Source organism: Periophthalmus magnuspinnatus, chromosome 15 (assembly GCF_009829125.3).
Source record: "Periophthalmus magnuspinnatus isolate fPerMag1 chromosome 15, fPerMag1.2.pri, whole genome shotgun sequence".
Classification (NCBI taxonomy): Eukaryota; Metazoa; Chordata; class Actinopteri; order Gobiiformes; family Gobiidae; genus Periophthalmus; species Periophthalmus magnuspinnatus.
Window position 1 is genome coordinate 16509667 of NC_047140.1, and position 17711 is coordinate 16527377.

The 17711-nt window shown below is 38.0% G+C and overlaps 1 protein-coding gene across 1 annotated transcript in view; it reads right to left on the reverse strand.

The window, feature by feature from the left end:
- Positions 1-17711, reverse strand: part of LOC117382974 (adhesion G protein-coupled receptor A3) — a 368539-nt gene that overhangs the window by 15145 nt on the left and 335683 nt on the right. Inside the window, exon 17 of the mRNA XM_055227043.1 lies at positions 6840-6997. Within this exon, the coding sequence (XP_055083018.1) occupies positions 6840-6997 (158 nt within the window). The remainder of the gene's footprint in view (positions 1-6839; positions 6998-17711) is intronic.

The following is a 17711-nucleotide window of genomic DNA, read 5'->3' on the forward strand; positions in this document are numbered from 1 at the left end:
TCCATCTCTCTCTATCCCATCTCCCTCTCTTCTCTCTCTCCCTCCCTCTCCATCCTTACCTCTCCCTCTCTCTTTCTCTTAAAGTGCTGCTTGTAAAAGTTGAGGAGCTCCTTATCTGATAGGCCTGATTCTTTCCGGTGGCTCTCAGAAAAGAGGGGAATACATTACAGAGGAGATTGGACTTTAATAATGTCACCAGTAAAACATGATACTGAGATACAGAGATTGACTATGTTAGATTTCATGTAACTTTAACCTTTAATGAATTAAAAGCACGAGCAGGATTTTTACAGTCTTGTGAAAATGTGAAAAACAGTTCAATTTGAGAGGTTTAAGTTATTCCGCACTTCCCTTATGCATTCTGAGTATCCTAATCATTCACCGTGATGAGTTTATGAGCGGTTTCCACAACACTCAGACACCAGTGCGTAGTATTGCAGAAACTCTATAGCTAACAGCGCACTTCCTGATTATCGGACAGTAAAATGCTTTCCAATTAGACGCAGCACGCAGTGGACTTTTGACCTCAAGAGCTGCTTATACAATATATCTGTACTGGGGTGAAGTACATTTTACTCAAATACATGGGGGAAAAATGGGGTAATGCTACTACAATTACAACTGGTTCTTTATTTATTTCTTTTTAAAAATATGATAATGTGATTGACTTACTGACAAGGCTGAAAATACTATCGTACTGTGAGATAATACGGTAAATGTCTCTATAAATATTACAGTTTTTATCTTCATATTTTAATTCTTCTGCTGCTGCTCTGACTGTAACATCACTGAACTTTCCTTATTGTGGATTAAATCAGCATTTATTTATCTTTTCTCTGGTTTTAAATAATGCAATCCAACTCCAGCGTCATCTGCATATTTTGGTCTTTTAGTATATCAACTTTTACAATTCATAATTTCAAAAATTGTTTTATCAAAAATACTGTTTTCCTTCACAGACACAGTGATTTCTACACAGGGTCACACTATTTCACTGGTTACTCCTCTACAAAATAAAACAAAACTTTAAAACTCTTTATTCATTACTCAGGTTTTGCTCAGGAAAATGATGTAGATTGAACTTCCGACTTTTAAAAGCTTTGGAAAATGTGCAAAGCTTTCTTAATATTTAGGTCAGTATTGTAAATGAAAAGTTTCAAACTGTTGTCCTTGCTGACCTGTCGTAGTGCCTTGTCTGAAAACCCATCTTTTTTTTTTTTTTCTAATTGCACAAAATCCCTGTCCTCTTTAAAAAACAGTCAGCCGTCACAGTGAGTATCTGTGATGGTGCTCTCTCCATGTCTCTGCTCTCAAACCAAACAGCTCCTCCTGAAGCCGCTGGGACCCACCTGAGTCGTGTCAAAGGCTCTTCTGCCTCCAACCAACCAAATATAGAAACAGGAGCACAACAAAGAAGACAGACCCAGAATCCAGTGTGACAGGGAAACAGAACTCAAACTACTCAGAAGGATAAAGAGAAGATGGAAATTACAATGTTGCAACACGAAGTACAAGAACAGGGGAATCAAAAATGTGCAAAAAAACAAAACAAAATAAAAGACTTAAAGTGGAACAAAACACAAAGTTCACTTTTTTGTGCTACTAAGCGTTTTATATAATGCTTTAGTAGCATTATATAAAGTTCTTAGCCATTGTTTGGCAATTTTAGACCAAAACTATGTATATTTGCATCTTTCTATTAAAAAACAAGTCAAATACTGAATTTGTCCTGGCTCGAGTGTCCAATGCCATTTCAAGTACTATGTGACTTCACACAAGACTGCTCCAATTACAGCCAGGTGTTTCTAGTCACCCCAGGCACTGTCCAGCTTAGCAGCTGTTTAAAATGTGGTAATGGGTGGAGTTTTACATGTTTTTCTCTCCTTAAATGTGCAGGAGGGTCCACCACCTGCTTGTCTCCATCAAACAACTATTGCATTACCCAGAATACTCCTCAGTATGGTGCTAAACTTCATCTTTCTCTATGAAAACCAATTTAAGTTACATATCACATCCGTAGAGAGGTGACTTTGCGCTCACAGTAAGAATGCATATTTTTCAATGTATTTTTTAAAGCAATAACCTGCAATTGAATATAAAAGATTATTTAATGCCATTCTGAGAAACAAAGCAATAACATGGAGACAACCAAACGGTGAAGTAGTGCAGCAGTATTGCACATGATTAAGGTAGAAGACACATGTATAGGACTAGCATCTTTCAGTCGGGAAGCAGAGACCCGCAGAACCTCTCCATCACAGCGAGGATAGATCAGGTTAAATACATAGAGACTGGTGATAACGTGTTACCTTTAGGTGATGGGGGTAATTATTGGAGTGTTAATGGTGCCATGGAAACAGGTTGTGTAAGATTTCTCTTTCAATCATGTGTTTCTTGGTGCTGGATTACCTTAAAGAGACATGAGGGATAATGGCTCTTCACTTGGCCTAATGGAGTTGTGAAGTTGTGAATGTCATAACTTGACTCATTGTATTTGAATGAGAAACAGAAAAATCTAAAAATATTGAATCGCATCATAATTTGTTAGGGATTGGGATAATAAATTTGCCATACTGATCTTGTTGAAAAATGACACCACTTTTTAGACTATTGTGTGCTGATAAAAGAACCAAAATTATGTTTAAATGTTTATTATGTAACTTTTCTGGTGGAGGGGCAGCCAGTTGCTTGTCTCCAAGAAGATGTCACTACTTTGACTGGGACATTCCACAGTATGTCAGTAAATGGATCTTCACGGAGACTAGAAACAGATGTTGCAGATCAGCTCTATGGAGAATACATGTTTATGTTTTTTCAATATATTTTGAGCAATTAATGCATTGGGAGTTGAATAAATGGCACATAGAACCAGCTGATGCTGTACTATGAAATATTGTCGGCAAAGCAATATTTTCTTCAAACAAACAAGTGGTGATCTCGTTACCAGAAAAGTTCCACAGTGCACCTTTAACCTTGATGTATGGTTCTAATTTCCTTCTTTATAATGGTCATATTAAATGGGTAAACAAAAACAGTGGGATAAGATACAAATTCAGTATAAATGCTATGTCCTCCTTGAGCTCGTACATCTCGCTGTTACTCACAGGGAGATAGTCCATTGTACAGTGTGGTTGTGTTGCTAGGTAGCAGAGTCCACCTTTGAATGTCACCGTGAACCAAGAACAGGCCTCCCAAGGTTTTACTCTGATTAAAGACAATTAACTCAGTACTCTCGTCAGTGTCTCATTTAAAGAGTGCACAGTACAACTCTACAAGCTTTCAGACACAAGCTGTGGCTTTGAAAAGATTAGATTTCCTGTCATTTTCTGTATCAAACACCGGAAGATAATGTGTCATGTCCTAATTTGGCACCTTTTAAATTAAACTCGTTTAACACTTTAATATTAAGTGTTCTGTCCACTGTGCTCAATTTAAATGTATATCAAAGTACTATTTCACAGTTTATTCTTTTAAAGAGAAACTAAAATGATCTGTCAACAATTTAAACACATTGTTTTTTTTGGGGTTTTTTTTTTTGGTTTTTTTTTATCACTTAAAGTTTATATTCCAAGAATAATTTGGTCGAATAAATCTCAATCTCAAAACTGAAGTATTGTTACTATGTTACTAGGAACTCAAGCTAAAGTTTTTGCACTCTGAAAACTAGTGCCAAATCAGACAGGGTTCCAACTCAAGCAATGACAAGGCAGCTGTAGTTTTAGCTTAGTAGTTTTGTTTCTTTTTCTTTTTACATTTTTACAATGCAATAAAAATTATAGTTTTGGAAACCAACTTTATGTTTGAATTTTTTCTTTTCTTGCCAGGGTATGTGAGTCAAATTTTGTTTCCTCCACTGCCTGGGCGCTAACCCTTGTGGTGCATTCACACTGGGGCATCAGGGGTGTGTCTGACACATCTGCATAGAGGCGTCCACCTAGAGTCATCCAACTAGAGTCATCCAACTAGAGGCGTCCAATCTGAGGCATCCAGATCATTAGAGATCTAGAGTGAGGACCTCTGTGATCGAAAGAAGCTTGGAGTAGTGCTGCTGCTCATCCATGTTGAGAGGCGTCAGCTGAGAGACTGAAGAGAGTACACTTCTGTGACCTGGAAATGCCTTGAGTTCTCCGAGACAACATGTAGGAAATGTTTGTGGAAAGTGAAGTCTGGGCATTCACACTTAGACTGCTGCCTCCTTCACCCAACTTTGGTATTTAGTATTGCCAGAATAGTACAATTATATTTAGTTTGGACATCTGTGCACATTATAAGTAGTTCAACGTGGGCATACGTAAAGCGTATAAGTAGTCAATCTACAATGTAATTGCAACAAGACACTATACTTCTTATAAGAGGCTGCAGTTACCCATTGAAAGTAACAGGACCCAACGAATATCTGAAGAAAACACATAAGCCAGTATAAATCACCACTGAAAGCCCATTCTGTGTTAGTACTACGCTTGGGTTCACTCTGATGAGAGGAGTTAGCCACACATAAAATAACACAGGATTCAATTTAAGGCTATAGAAAAACAAACAAATACAAGTTGCTGCAGGTTTAAGAGAACATATATCTAGGTGACTATGTGCAAACTAAAAATGAACTCAAGATCAATATCAAAAGCCAGGTTTTTCAGTGCTGTTGGAAGCAGCAGCCACACTGTGTAGGTGAAGTCATATGAAGGTCAAGTATATAAAACATGTTAGCTACAAAACATGACTTTCTAAGCTCTGTGAAAATCTTTCACTGATTAGGCTACACAGGTAGGTCCAATCATGTGCCTATATTGATTTAAATAAATACATACATACAAAATAAGCACCAACAAGTCCAATTAAAAGTCTTGTACTCAATATTTTTCATGTATTTGAGCAATATTTGTCTTTCCCCAGTACAGATATAGTGCATAAGCAGTTCTTGAGGTCAAAATAAGTTTGCTGTACACTGTCTGCATCTAATTAGAGAGCCATTTATTGTCAGAGAATCAAGAAGTTCACGATTAGCTTGCTAGTTGTTGTTAGCTTTAGCGCTATGACAAAACTCTGCCCCTGTCTCCAGTGTGGGGGGTAAGTGGGGTCTGACACTGGACATTTGCTTTATAACTACGCTTGTCATGATAATTACTATATAGGCTTATCGTTCAACATGAAAGGGGGAACAATATTTTTTTGCCATCAATATTTACTGTGGGTACTTTTTCTTTGCAGTACTTGGAAATCTATAGTTATTTTTTGGCCATATAAGATTTGAGCTGTAGAAGGTTGAATAAATAACTTCTATGACCCAATACAGATGCAGACTAAGTGCTAAACTCTTTAATTTTGCTGTTTATCTATTGCAGCTCCTGTTTCTTTTTTTTTTTTTACACAATATTTTAGATTTAGAATAGTTTTTGTGGTTTAAATCTGCTCTTGGGTTATTGTGTCAGTGGCATAAATTAGTTTCAGTATTATCGTTTATCATCTATATTTACTGTAGCAATATGGTTTTGCTCCAGGTTTTAAGTGGCAGAACAAGAGCTTATATCCTTCAGAAGAAAATTTAATTAGTAGTTTTTTGTTTCCTTGATTATACCAGTTATGTAATTGATTAGTACAATAATTGGCATCACAATTTCAATTTCATTAAAACTGCGTGCTAGGGATGTCAAGATTATTCGCTGAAGCAATAATTCCAGTTAATCATGTCAGAGTATTGCTGGGTTTCAGATGTCAGCGTAATCCCTCAGTCATCCAGGTATGATCCAAAGCAAACTAAAAATTCAAATCTGTCAAGTGGACAAAAGTTTTTGAGTGGAGACATTTCACTGCTCATCCAAGCCGCTTCTTCAGTTGTGGTGAGATTGCTGGTGGACACTGCCTTATTTCTCCCTGAAGAGAGGAGCCAACTACACTGAAACTAACACACTTATATTTTACAGTTTCTGTTTGTTGGGGAAGTCTGCTGAACTGCATTAAGTGTGAACTGTGCCTGAGTCATGTTTTGCATAATCATTCAGGCCCCTAATGGGTGCTCTCACACCTATAGCATACTGGCTATCGCTACTGTTTAGAACCTAAATGTAAAGTGCTTTTTTATCTGGCTGTTTATACCTTAACTTTACTTAATTATTGAAAAAGTTTGATCATAAAGCTCGAGGAGTAGTGATGCATTAGACACTGAATGGATGTAAATAAAGAATTTCACTGCTGTTTGGTGATAGCATTAATAATCATGAATAATCCTTACATTGATGCTTCTTTTCACATTAATTGTAACATTACATCTTGACGTCGCAGCATCCCTATCGGTGGTTTTCCAATTGTAGAATGTGATGATGTCCCAAAATTTGCCATAAAATGTCCCAAAAGTAAATACGCAAATGTTTAACGTGATTATTACAATTATTTACTAGACCCACAAACTCACTGAACCCAAGATGGCATTGTATTGTTTTCAAAGGCCTGTGCTCATTGGTGCATGGACCCAAAAACAATTTTCTTTTCCGTATTACTTCCTCAATACGGGCTAGCGCCTCCCACCCATGCGATGTCAGAAACGTGTACCGAATGACCGCTCCTGACCAATCTGAGTGAATGCTGCTAGAGTGGAGCTAGGGCTCATTGGCTTAATTGTTCATGTTGTGTAAAAAGAGAAGAACAAAATCCTACAAAATCTGACCTTTGTGAAAGCTATAGATGCCTGGTCACCCGATCACAGGCAGTTTGAATGTTTAAAAAATTAATTGTGCTCTCTGGGAGGATTCTTTCTGGGCTCAAGCTCCTGAGAGCTGCAGTACCTCACTGTATTATTTGTATAGGTGTAGGAGGGTGCTATGGGGTTAGGTGAGGAGGCTTACCGGAGCAGTGGCTGTCGTAGCGGCGAGGGAGGTGGAGGTGGAGGGTCACCATCTTGAATCTGCACAGGCTTCTTTGTCACTTGTTTGTAGATGTTTCGAGCCGTGACCCCAAGCCACAACATGGTGGACAGAGACGAGTAGTGCAGTACCACTCCCACCTGCACAGATACAAAAACAGTAAGACTTTAAATAACGCACTGGAGGTTGCTATATAGGTTTTTCTTTATAATGGCAGGACAAAGTATAATAATGCCATCTGAAATTAAATGAACCAATACCAAAGATAAATACAACCGAATTAGCCAACTAGCAAAACATCTATGTACATTATCATGGTAACAAGATCACCAAAATTGTAAACATTTTCTTAGATGCACACATGTAAACCATGATCCACTACATGCTTTTCACAGCTTTCTCTTTGTAATCCAATCACAACTTTCTTCAGTTTCAATTTTATCATGATTCATGTACACTTTTACTGTATTCTTCGATTTAACCCCTTAAGAGGTAAATAACAATCTGCTTCTTTCGAAAATCCACAGTTCACAGTGATTGGTTAAATCCAGCTGGTGGGGAAAAGTATGTTTGAGCAAACAGAGACAAAGAGAATCACAAAATGACCATAATAGCAGATGGATGACACAGGGATGACTTCATGATTAGCTTTTTATCACCATATCGTCCAGCATTAAACCCAATAGTCCCCAAGTTTCAATCAAGAACTGAACAGCTGTTAAAACTCCTCTCTTCTCTCTCTCTCTAGCGCATTATCAATGTCACTCCAAGGTCTTTTGCTCACATTAGTTCTGAGTGATGTGAAAGAAAAGTCATGATTTTCCTTTTACTAAAAAAATAAAATAAAAATAAAATCTTCCAATTTCAGTTTTGTGAAGACAGACCTTTAATCAGTGTCATTTAAAAAATAGTCAAACCAAAACCACATGCTTTTACAGATATGACGTACTAGCTGTAGACCCTTTGTTGCATGTGTGTGTAATCAGGTAGGGTTGAACGCAAACGTTTTCTTATTTTTTCACACTTACTCTTATATAATGCTTTTTTTTTTGCTACTTGTCCAAGTAGTTTCTTAAGTTCTGACAGGGCTCTGGTAAGTCACTGCCTTATATGTGTCTGAAGAGAGGATCCAACTACACTGAAACACACCCTAGTTGTTGACAGTAAAAAGTTTCTGCTATAAGTTAAGTCCATTGAAAAACCCTAAGGTGTGAACTGAGTCATATTTTGCATAATCGTTCATACCACATGCAGTAGACCCCAAGTAAAAAGAGTAAAAAGACCCTGAGCTGATCAAACACAACCAACAAAATGATAACAATTTTCTAATAAGTAAGCACATAGGGGGTAAATTGTGATCTGCTACATACTTTTCCTTCTAACCCAATTCTCTCCAAGTTTCAACAGCAAACTCAACAGCTCTTATATCTTCCCTCTCTTTACCGCGTTATCAATGTCACCACAAGGTCTTAGTATTTCTTTAAAACAGTGCTCCGTCTTATCTGGCTGAAAGAACCCTGCCACTGCTTTCAAAGTGCAATTGAGCGCTGAAGGTTGTCTGGATGAGAGCGCTCCGCTGGGCTCCACTGGTGAAGTCTTATCAGGGCAGCTGGAGGACACGCTTGGACAGACGTGAATGTGAATGATGGTCACCTTGGCGACTATCGCGAGTGATGGATTTCCAAAACGCACTGTACACATAGATACCGCTGTTTAAATATGCATGAGGCAAACTTTGTCTAAAGGCTTAAGATGCGGCGGACGGGCGGAGGTGACATAACAGAACCAGTCAAGGATTATTTGGGAAGTGTTCGGAGTATATATCACAGTCATGTTGTTTATTGTCTGTGTAATCCCTCAGGTAGGGTGGATCACAAATGTTTTCTTATTTTTTTTACACTTACACTGACTATAACGCAAAGATGCTGAAAATTTAATTCTGTCAAGTGGGCAAAAGTTTCACCAACTGTCCAAGTAGCTTCTTCAGTTCTGACAGAGAGGAGCTAACTACACTGAAACAAACACACCCTAGTTGTTTACAGTAAGGAGTTTCTGTTATTAGTTAACTTCATTAAACTACCCTAAGGTGTGAACTCTCACCTGAGCCACATTTTGCATACTCGTTCACACCACTAATGGGTCATCTAACTCCTATTAGCATACCCTTTTCACCCCTTCATACCTGAGGGTAATTCAACAAACTGTGAACAAATAGGGTATGTTAGTTTTAGAGTAGATACTGTAGTACTGTAGTCGCTCCCTTCAGACGGATATTTAACTGAAGAAGCTACTTGGTTGAGTGATGAAACGTATTCACTCTTAAAAGCTTTAGTCCAGTTGACACAATTCAGTTGTCATGTTGTATATAATTATTCTTTATTTAGTAGCTGCTTATTGTTCTAGAAACTAGAAACAAAAGTAAGCATACACGAAAAGAGAACAATAGCAGGGTCGTTAAAAGTTGAATAGGGTAGTGTCAGCTGTTTACAGTTTCAGTGTGGTTAGCCCCTCCCTCCTGAGAGATATAAGGCAGTGTCCACCGGCAATGTGACCAGAACTGAAGAAACGGCTTGGATGTGCAGCAAAACATCTTCGATCTTAACGATTTGTCCAGTTGACAGATTTTAACTTCGTCTTTTCCTATGGACCTGGATGACTGAGGGACAACACAGACATACACTAAAAGTCTGATGTAACTTTAAACCATCCAACTATGAATAAATAAATCAATTAAATATATGATACTTTGCAGCTGATGTCTTCAACATTCTCTGGGGGTGATGCTAACTATTGCCACTGCTCTGTCTGAAGCTCTGTTAGATTTTAATATGAGTTTTTATTTAACAAAATCTGACCAGACAGAGCTGACATAGTTGGAACTACAACAGGTGAGCTGATTCGCGCTGTTAAACAAGTCTCTCGCACATAGACAGCGTTTTTTGAACATCAAACACCTAAACAAGACCCTGGATGCTCAAATAGTTCACCGGCTCCAGAAAATGTGTTGTTTAAATCCATTTTCTTTTTTTTTTTTCTCAAGTTGAGTTTTCAGACAATCTAAAATCTAACCAGGCTGGGTTTGCTAATGTGTGTATTATGTCACCATGGTAACTGATGAACATTCCACCAAAGCCATGCGTGAAAACCCCCCCGACATAAAGTCACAACAAAGTATCAACATGTTCCTACAAACCCCAAATCTTGATACGATTGTACAGTGTTGGGAGAAACGTCAGGGATCGAGCAAGCTTTAAAGCAGTAAGTGAAAACCCCATCTGGCCCCTATTACACAATTCAAAAGTGCAATAGCAGCGCGTTAAACGAAACTCAGACAATTCACTTCTTTTCCCCTCATATATATTTAAACAACCACCAACTCAATGGACCCACAAGTCTTTCAAACAAAATCCAATTCCAGTCTGTTTGCTTATTTAAATGACATCTGTGCCTCCCAGTTTGCAACCCTCTCTTCCATTTTACCAGTGCAATGCGTGCTCTCCTGTTAAACTCTATCTAAGGACTCGTTTTAACTATTTTAACCATATGCTAACAATGCTGTACTCTCAACCCCACCTAAGCCTATGTCTATTGGCGTATTCATTATATCGACTCCCTACTGTTTTCTGATGCATAAGTAACCAGCTCTGGATTTGTACATGTGGGGAAAGAGACTCCAGACCGCTCAAATTGGACCCATTGGAAGCGCAAATCAAATCAGACTACATATTGTAATATCCATAGCAGTCTTTCACCATCACCAGCTAATTTCACAGTGCAGCGCTAATGAGGGAAGCGTGTTTAAACTGACAGCTAAAGCTAACCTCAGATCTGGGTCATATTTCGAAGCGAACCATTATTTAAAGACGGACTCTTGGAGGTGAGACGAGGCTACATAAGGACGTACTGTTTGCTTTGGTTAAGAAAAGGTGATAGAATAAAATGTATGCAGGTAGGAAGGTGCGTAGAGACAATTAGAAGTGATGGGACTTTGAGGGCAGAGATGTTCAGTATTCAAAACGCAGCGTGACAGTGGAGGAGGAGCACGGACGACCTGTTCTTTGGGCTTTGTCCATGACCTGTTTTATGCTAATGGTGTCTTATAAGACTTGCAGCAAGGTATGCTATTGGTCCCAAAGATGGACTAGCTAATTTACTATTACTGGTAGATATAGGTATTTTGACAGTTAATTAAAGGTCCTATAATATGGTAAATGGATTCTTGTGAGCTTTAAGCCATGTTATTATGTTGTTACCTTATCAAAACATACCTGGTTGTGTTTTGTTTCATTCACACATTTTTGAGTATTTTTTTCTACAAAGCTCAAAATACTGTGTTCCACCTTGTGATGTCATGAAGCAGTAGTTTTCAAGTTAGCATCTACCTTTTATCTTTTGTTCAGTAGAGATGGGCAGTTCTAGGGCTTAAATGATCCAAATGATTAGAATGAAGGTGTATGGAGTTTAAAAACATATTGGAGCACTTCCTGTATTACCTCATGACATCACAAGGTGGAACAGTGTTTTCTGTTTGAGAGAAGAACTCGGCCTAAATATACAGAGTTTGTGTGTTAAACGTGTGAATGGAATAAAATATAACTCCAGGTATGTTTTTGATGAGGAAACAACATTATAACACAGATCAGAAAATGGCGTAATATGGGCCCTTTAAGGATTAAAGACCCACTGCGTAACTTTCTAGCCAAAAATAAAATAATGCTGTTTTTTTTCACTTTAGATGTTTTTTTTATTGCAGAGTGTGAGAGGGCTTGCACAAACCTGACTCGTACTTGGCCTGGAGGACTGTCACCACCGCTTGTTTCCATGGAAATATTCTTCTTCTGGCTATGATCTTTGACAGTATTAAACTGTCTCTATGGAGAAAGTATGAGTTTAACTTTCTGTTTCCATGGAATCGTGCAGATGATGAGCCACATTCAGAAAATTACGCAATATTACTGTTTTTTTTCTGACATTAGGGTTATTTGTATACAGTCTACCACTCAAGTAAGAAAAGCCCCATACTGATCACTGATGATTCAAAACAATTAGATCACAATTCAACAAGATTGCGAGCTTCATAAAATCTCAGTAAAATGACTACAAATCGAAAACAATTCTTCAGTTGTGAAACAATTCAAATTGCATGATCCCTTTTCAAGTAAGAATATGCTTTGTCAGAGTAAAAAGCCACAGTAAGGACAAGTTCTGGATTGGAGCTTTGTGCGATCACGCCTCTACCCCAGCGCTGCCGTAATTATCCCAAACACTGTCTGCTGGGACCCTTCTAGTCTCATGGGACCCCCACACAGTCTGGGCTCCGACCCAAGTCTGCGGAGAGCTAGCCGCATTTGGTTAGTGCAGCAGCTACAAAACCACCATTCACAAGCCCAGGCACAGACGGAGATAAATATATTGGAAGAACAGGGTTAATGGGTTTAGTCAATGCACCTGCAGAAGAGGTCAGCAGAAGTGCAGCCAAGTAATCTGTGGGCTTAAATCAAGTTACAAAGTTTGTCTAATTACCATAATGGAGGGGTTTTGTATTTTATATTATGGTACCAAACTGCTAACTGCTATTATAAGGCTGGGGATATTTAGCAACAGAGAGGCTACCTTAAAACTACACTGTTACACTGTCTTCCAGGTCATAAATAACATTTGACTCAAACTTGAACAGAACTATTAATGCCACTGTTGCTAAAACGAAGCTTTAGGGGTGGACGATAGAGTTAAAATGACAATTATCAGACAATATTTTAACATTCCGTCCAAAGTGGGCTCAAATATGCTCATAAGTTCTGGCTGAGGATCAAGTAACACTCAAAATATAATGAATGTGCAACCCCACAAAAACAATAATTTTGATATTATTACTTTTTAAATGTATCTCCAAAGTCTACTGTTATTCCAGCTGACGTTCTTCACATTCTCTGGGAGTGTGATGCTAACTATAGGCACTGCTCTATTCTGAGGCTCTGTTAGACTTTAAGATGAGTTTTAATTTAACACAATCTGACCAGAAAGAGCTGACTTGCAGTTATAATCACAAACTATTATTATTATTAGCTATTAACTTTTTTTTTTTCTGTTAGTTACTCTCATAGTAAATGTCTGACTGACGTTCAAGTAGCCCTAAAATTATATGGATGTGCCACACTACAAAAACAATAATTTCGATGTTATTAATTCCTAAATGTATCTCCAGCATCTACTGTTATTACTACTGTTCCTATTTTTGAAAACCTTTTACAACAGTTTAGACAAACATGTTCTCATAAAGATGGGACGTTGTCTTTCTGATCTACTAAATGACTGATGTTAAAGTGTGTAGCCATTTTCTCTCACATGGACCTAATTAAAAATGTAGCACCGAATGTCATTTCAAAACAATCAATAGATTTTCACATTGATCTACACCAAGACAGAACATCTGATTAAGGGTTTTTTGTACCAATATCTGCCCTGGTAATTGGTCTGTTATTCATAGATTACCATTATCATCGGTTAACAGTGACATAGATATAGGACCAAAGAGACACACGGGGCACCGACCTGAGGTATTTTTACAGAGTGACCAAAGCAAATAGTTACATGTCCTACATAATGCGTATTTAAAGGGCCTATATTGCACTATTTTTGATATGTTATAATATTTCCTCATCACAAGCATACATGGAGTTGTGTTTTGTTTCATTCACACACGTTCAAAACACAAATCGTCTGTTCAAGTGATGCTCCACTGTGTTTTTGAGCTCAATACACCTTCACTAGAATCATCTGGATCAATTCAGCCTTTGCCTAACTTTGAAGTTATTATTAGTATTTCCAGTTATTGTTTTAGCCTCATTGAAACTGCTCTACTCCTCTGTGCACTAGCAAACATTAGAGAGGCTATTGACAATCTCAACTGCACAAAAAGGTGAAAATAAATAAATAAATAAAAGCAAGAATTTAAGGTTATTCTGGAGCAGAGGTGCCCAAACTTTTTTTTATCGAGGGACACATCTCAAAACATGTTCGAAGCAGAAGGCCACAGACCGGTGATCAGTGCAGTGTGATGCTTTATACACTGGTTTGACTGAGCCGCTGTATATTAATAAGACTTGAAACACATTCATTTAAGGTCTGTATCACAATGCAATGTGATGTTTGAGGTTATAGTGGTAGAAATAGCTTAATTTGCTGTTAAAAGTACTGCTTATGATCAATTGGACCGGTTCAGCAGTTCAGCAATGTGTGAATGAAACAAAACACAATAGGGATACTTTTGAGGAGGTAACTTTTTCAAAGGGGTCAGTTTTGCATGATATAGGACCTTTAAGGTTTTGTAAACAACTCACAAATGTATATGCATAGAAAACATGACAGCCCTGATTTCTGTTCATGCAATACACCAGTTTAATTGGGGTTACAACAGTTGCTACTATTAAGAGATGGGTTATAGTGTAGACAATTTAAGACAAGGACAAGTGGAACCATGTGTCTTGATCACTGGAATGGCCCAAACCAGATATAGGATCATTTAAACAAGCTTAAATAAAAACATGTCACCAGATGTTTTTGACAAAAAAAATAAATAAAAAATCAAATATGGAAAAAGCCACTATGAGCTTTGTTTGACGCACCACTTAGCAAAAACGCAATGCTCAATTTTACTCTTACAAGCAAATTAGACCGAAATTGTAATCTCTACAAAGCAGATGGGATGCAGTTTTGAAACCACTTGTGTCCTGGAGTAGCTGTACATTTGTGGACGGTTCCAGTGCAGCAGATCTGTCTTTCCAAGTGAAGCCAGCCTCCAGACCAGTTCAAAGAGCATTAGAGATGGAAGGGAAGCCAGGGACTCTGAAATCCACTCTTTCATTTGGGCAGGACTTACAGGAGGAGACATGAGTATTAGAGCTGTCATGATACTGAGATTTTAAACTTGATTTTGATACTAAGGACAAAAAATAAAAATAAAAACACCATTCATTTTCACTACAAGCAATGGTAGTTCCTTTAATATTAGTTTTGATACAGATATAGACTGTTCTAAAACTGTTCGAGTCAATTTATCTAGTTTTGTTACTAGTTTTACTGCCATTATCTGTATGTTTATAATGACAAACATAATTTATACACATGGGAGAAGAACTGCACTATTGTTGTCAAGAAATATAAAGCTTACATAGCAGCTCGGTGAAATACATTGTAAAAATTCACCCAACGCCGGGAAGCAAAACAACTTTTCATGCTTCAAATACGCCATTGAAATTTGGTCTTAAGTAGTACAATTTCAACAACATGCTGTTTTCAATATCCCAAAGAAAGCAAAGGGACTGCATATTTGAAAGGAAACCAAAAGCCGTTTATGAATGGAAATGCTATTACTAAACAATAGAGTTTCCGATTAAGCTTTAATGAGGCTGCAAATATGGGTCTGGTTGTATTAAAGCATTGACTGACCTCTTAAGTGCAAACTACTCTCAGCTCTATTCTATTCAGCTATTAAAATAAACAAACTACAGTACACACGCTTAATGTGTTTCTCACTGCTCATAAAACAGCCTTTACTGTCATTCATCAAACCCACACATGAGAGTAACTGTAATGAGGGAGCAACCAAGGAAATAAGTGTAAGGTTAATGTTACCTAACCTGGTTTTAATGTGTTTTAAACAACACAGAGGAGAGGTGAAGTGAAAGGCTACACGGTTTAAATAGAGTTTACTGGATATAATGGTCAAAGTAAACACACTATGGGAATATGCTAATGGATAAAAAGGTGGGTCAGATATGGGACATTTTTAAAATAAAAACATCCTTTGAAATTGTGCAATATCTGTGATTATTCTGGGTCAGTTCCATTCACTCAAATATTTTTACTTTACTTTTTACTACTTTAAGAGTAGTTTTCAAACAGCATACTTCTATGTTCTTCTATGTACTTGAGTAATATATTTTCCAGTGCAACAGTACTCTTACTTGAGTCAAAGTTTTGGTTACCTTTCTCACAGTGAGTAAGTCTGTAAGTGACACAATCTTGGTTTGCAATTATGACTTGTATTTTGAGTCTCGCATGTTTGATTTATTGTCCTACAAATGAGGCTTGAGTGTTCAGAAAATCTCCACTTTCACTTAATGATTTTCAAGAATAAAATTGCAGTGAAATTCAACAATGAAATGGCACTGCTGATCTAACTGTGCAGTTTTCAACAGGAAGCCAGTTGTACCTGTTTCTATCATAAAGCCCTTTTAGATACAATACTATATTCTTTTGTGAGTATAACTTTCCCCAAATACTTATTAAATCTTATGTAAGCAAGTCACCTTTCACAAATACAAATCAAAGCCATGTCTTTCCTGAAAAAACGTCCTGTATTTCCCTGAAGCGGAGTAAGTCCAGAACAGCCACATGTTTCTCCATACACGTATAATATTTGCTTTATTCCGCTAACGCCATCACTTCATAAGCACACAGGTCACAGACCAGACGTCTCCTACCAGACAGTGGCTCCTGCCCCAGCCGCTGTCACTCAACTGTTCCAGATCCTCCACTTCACACAAACTAGCCCTGAAACTAGCTCATGTTTGATTAAATGACTGTCTGTATTTCTATAACTAACATCTGATCATTAGAGAGGTCAAGCTAAAAGACAGTTATTTTAGACACTTGCGTTCAAAGTTGGCCCTGCTGTTGTCGTCTCCTTCTGCGCACGTGCACTCGCTAGAAATCTCCTCAGATATCCAATTCTCATTAATCTATAAAATGGGTTTGTGCAGTGCTGTTTGAGCCAGCTATGGTCCTCAATATGCATGTACATGCACATGAAAGAACCAGTGGGCAAAGCAGATGTTGAGAGTGTGGCGCACAGGACGACAACACAAATTAATGAGACTTATGGAACCGCAGTCTGCTCAGTGACCAGTAGGGTGTACTAAAGGACACCGTGACTTCAACTATGCTTCAAACAAGCGGAAGTGAAGGGAAAATTATTGTAATTATTATATATTATGATTTAGATATATTTCAAAACAATTTAATAATATTTTTGTCAGATGATAATTTAAGATTTCATTGGACAAGCACTGCTTTCTTTGATTGGCCTGACCGCATGCCACTGTTGCACAACTATTTTGTACTTCTACTTCTTGAACTACTTGAGAAAAAATATTTTGAAGAAACAAGACTCCCAATTTTGGCTGCTCTACTCACAAGTTTAAATTATGATCCCAGTGTGCTAATATCTTCCACATGTATTTTTAAAAGCTCACAGAGTAAGTTAGCATTTAGCAGCTGGTCTGGAGTCAGTTACAGTTTAGTGGAGGAGCTTTTGACAGCACTGACACAGAGACTGCTCCACACAGGCCATCCTGTCAGGCGCACTGCTGTGGACCTGACACCAAAAGTGAAATATGAAAAATGACACTTAAGATGGAGGAGGAGGAGGAGGAAGAAGAGAAGGAAGAGGAGGATTAGAGGAGGGAGGAGGAGAGGAAGGAGAAAAGGCATACAGGGGGAGGAGGAAGAGGAGTGCGAAGGAAGATTAGGCGGTGGTGGAGGACGAGATGGGGGAGGAGAGGGGAAGGAGCAGGAGGAGGAGAAAGAGGAGGAGGAGGAGGAGGAAGAGGAGGAGACTAGTGAAGAATCTAACCGGATAGTGACAAGACAGGTCGTGTTCAGATAGGAGGCAGATTGTGAAAAGTAAAGTGAGTAGCATTGGGATTCTATAAAGGTAATATTTTGGGCTTTGCAGTGAAATTATAGGTGGTGTCAGCTGGAGGTATCAGACAGACAGGATTCAAGGAGTTTAAAATAAGCACTGAATGAACAGGATATATAATACTATGAGAATCCCTAATCTTAATGTTT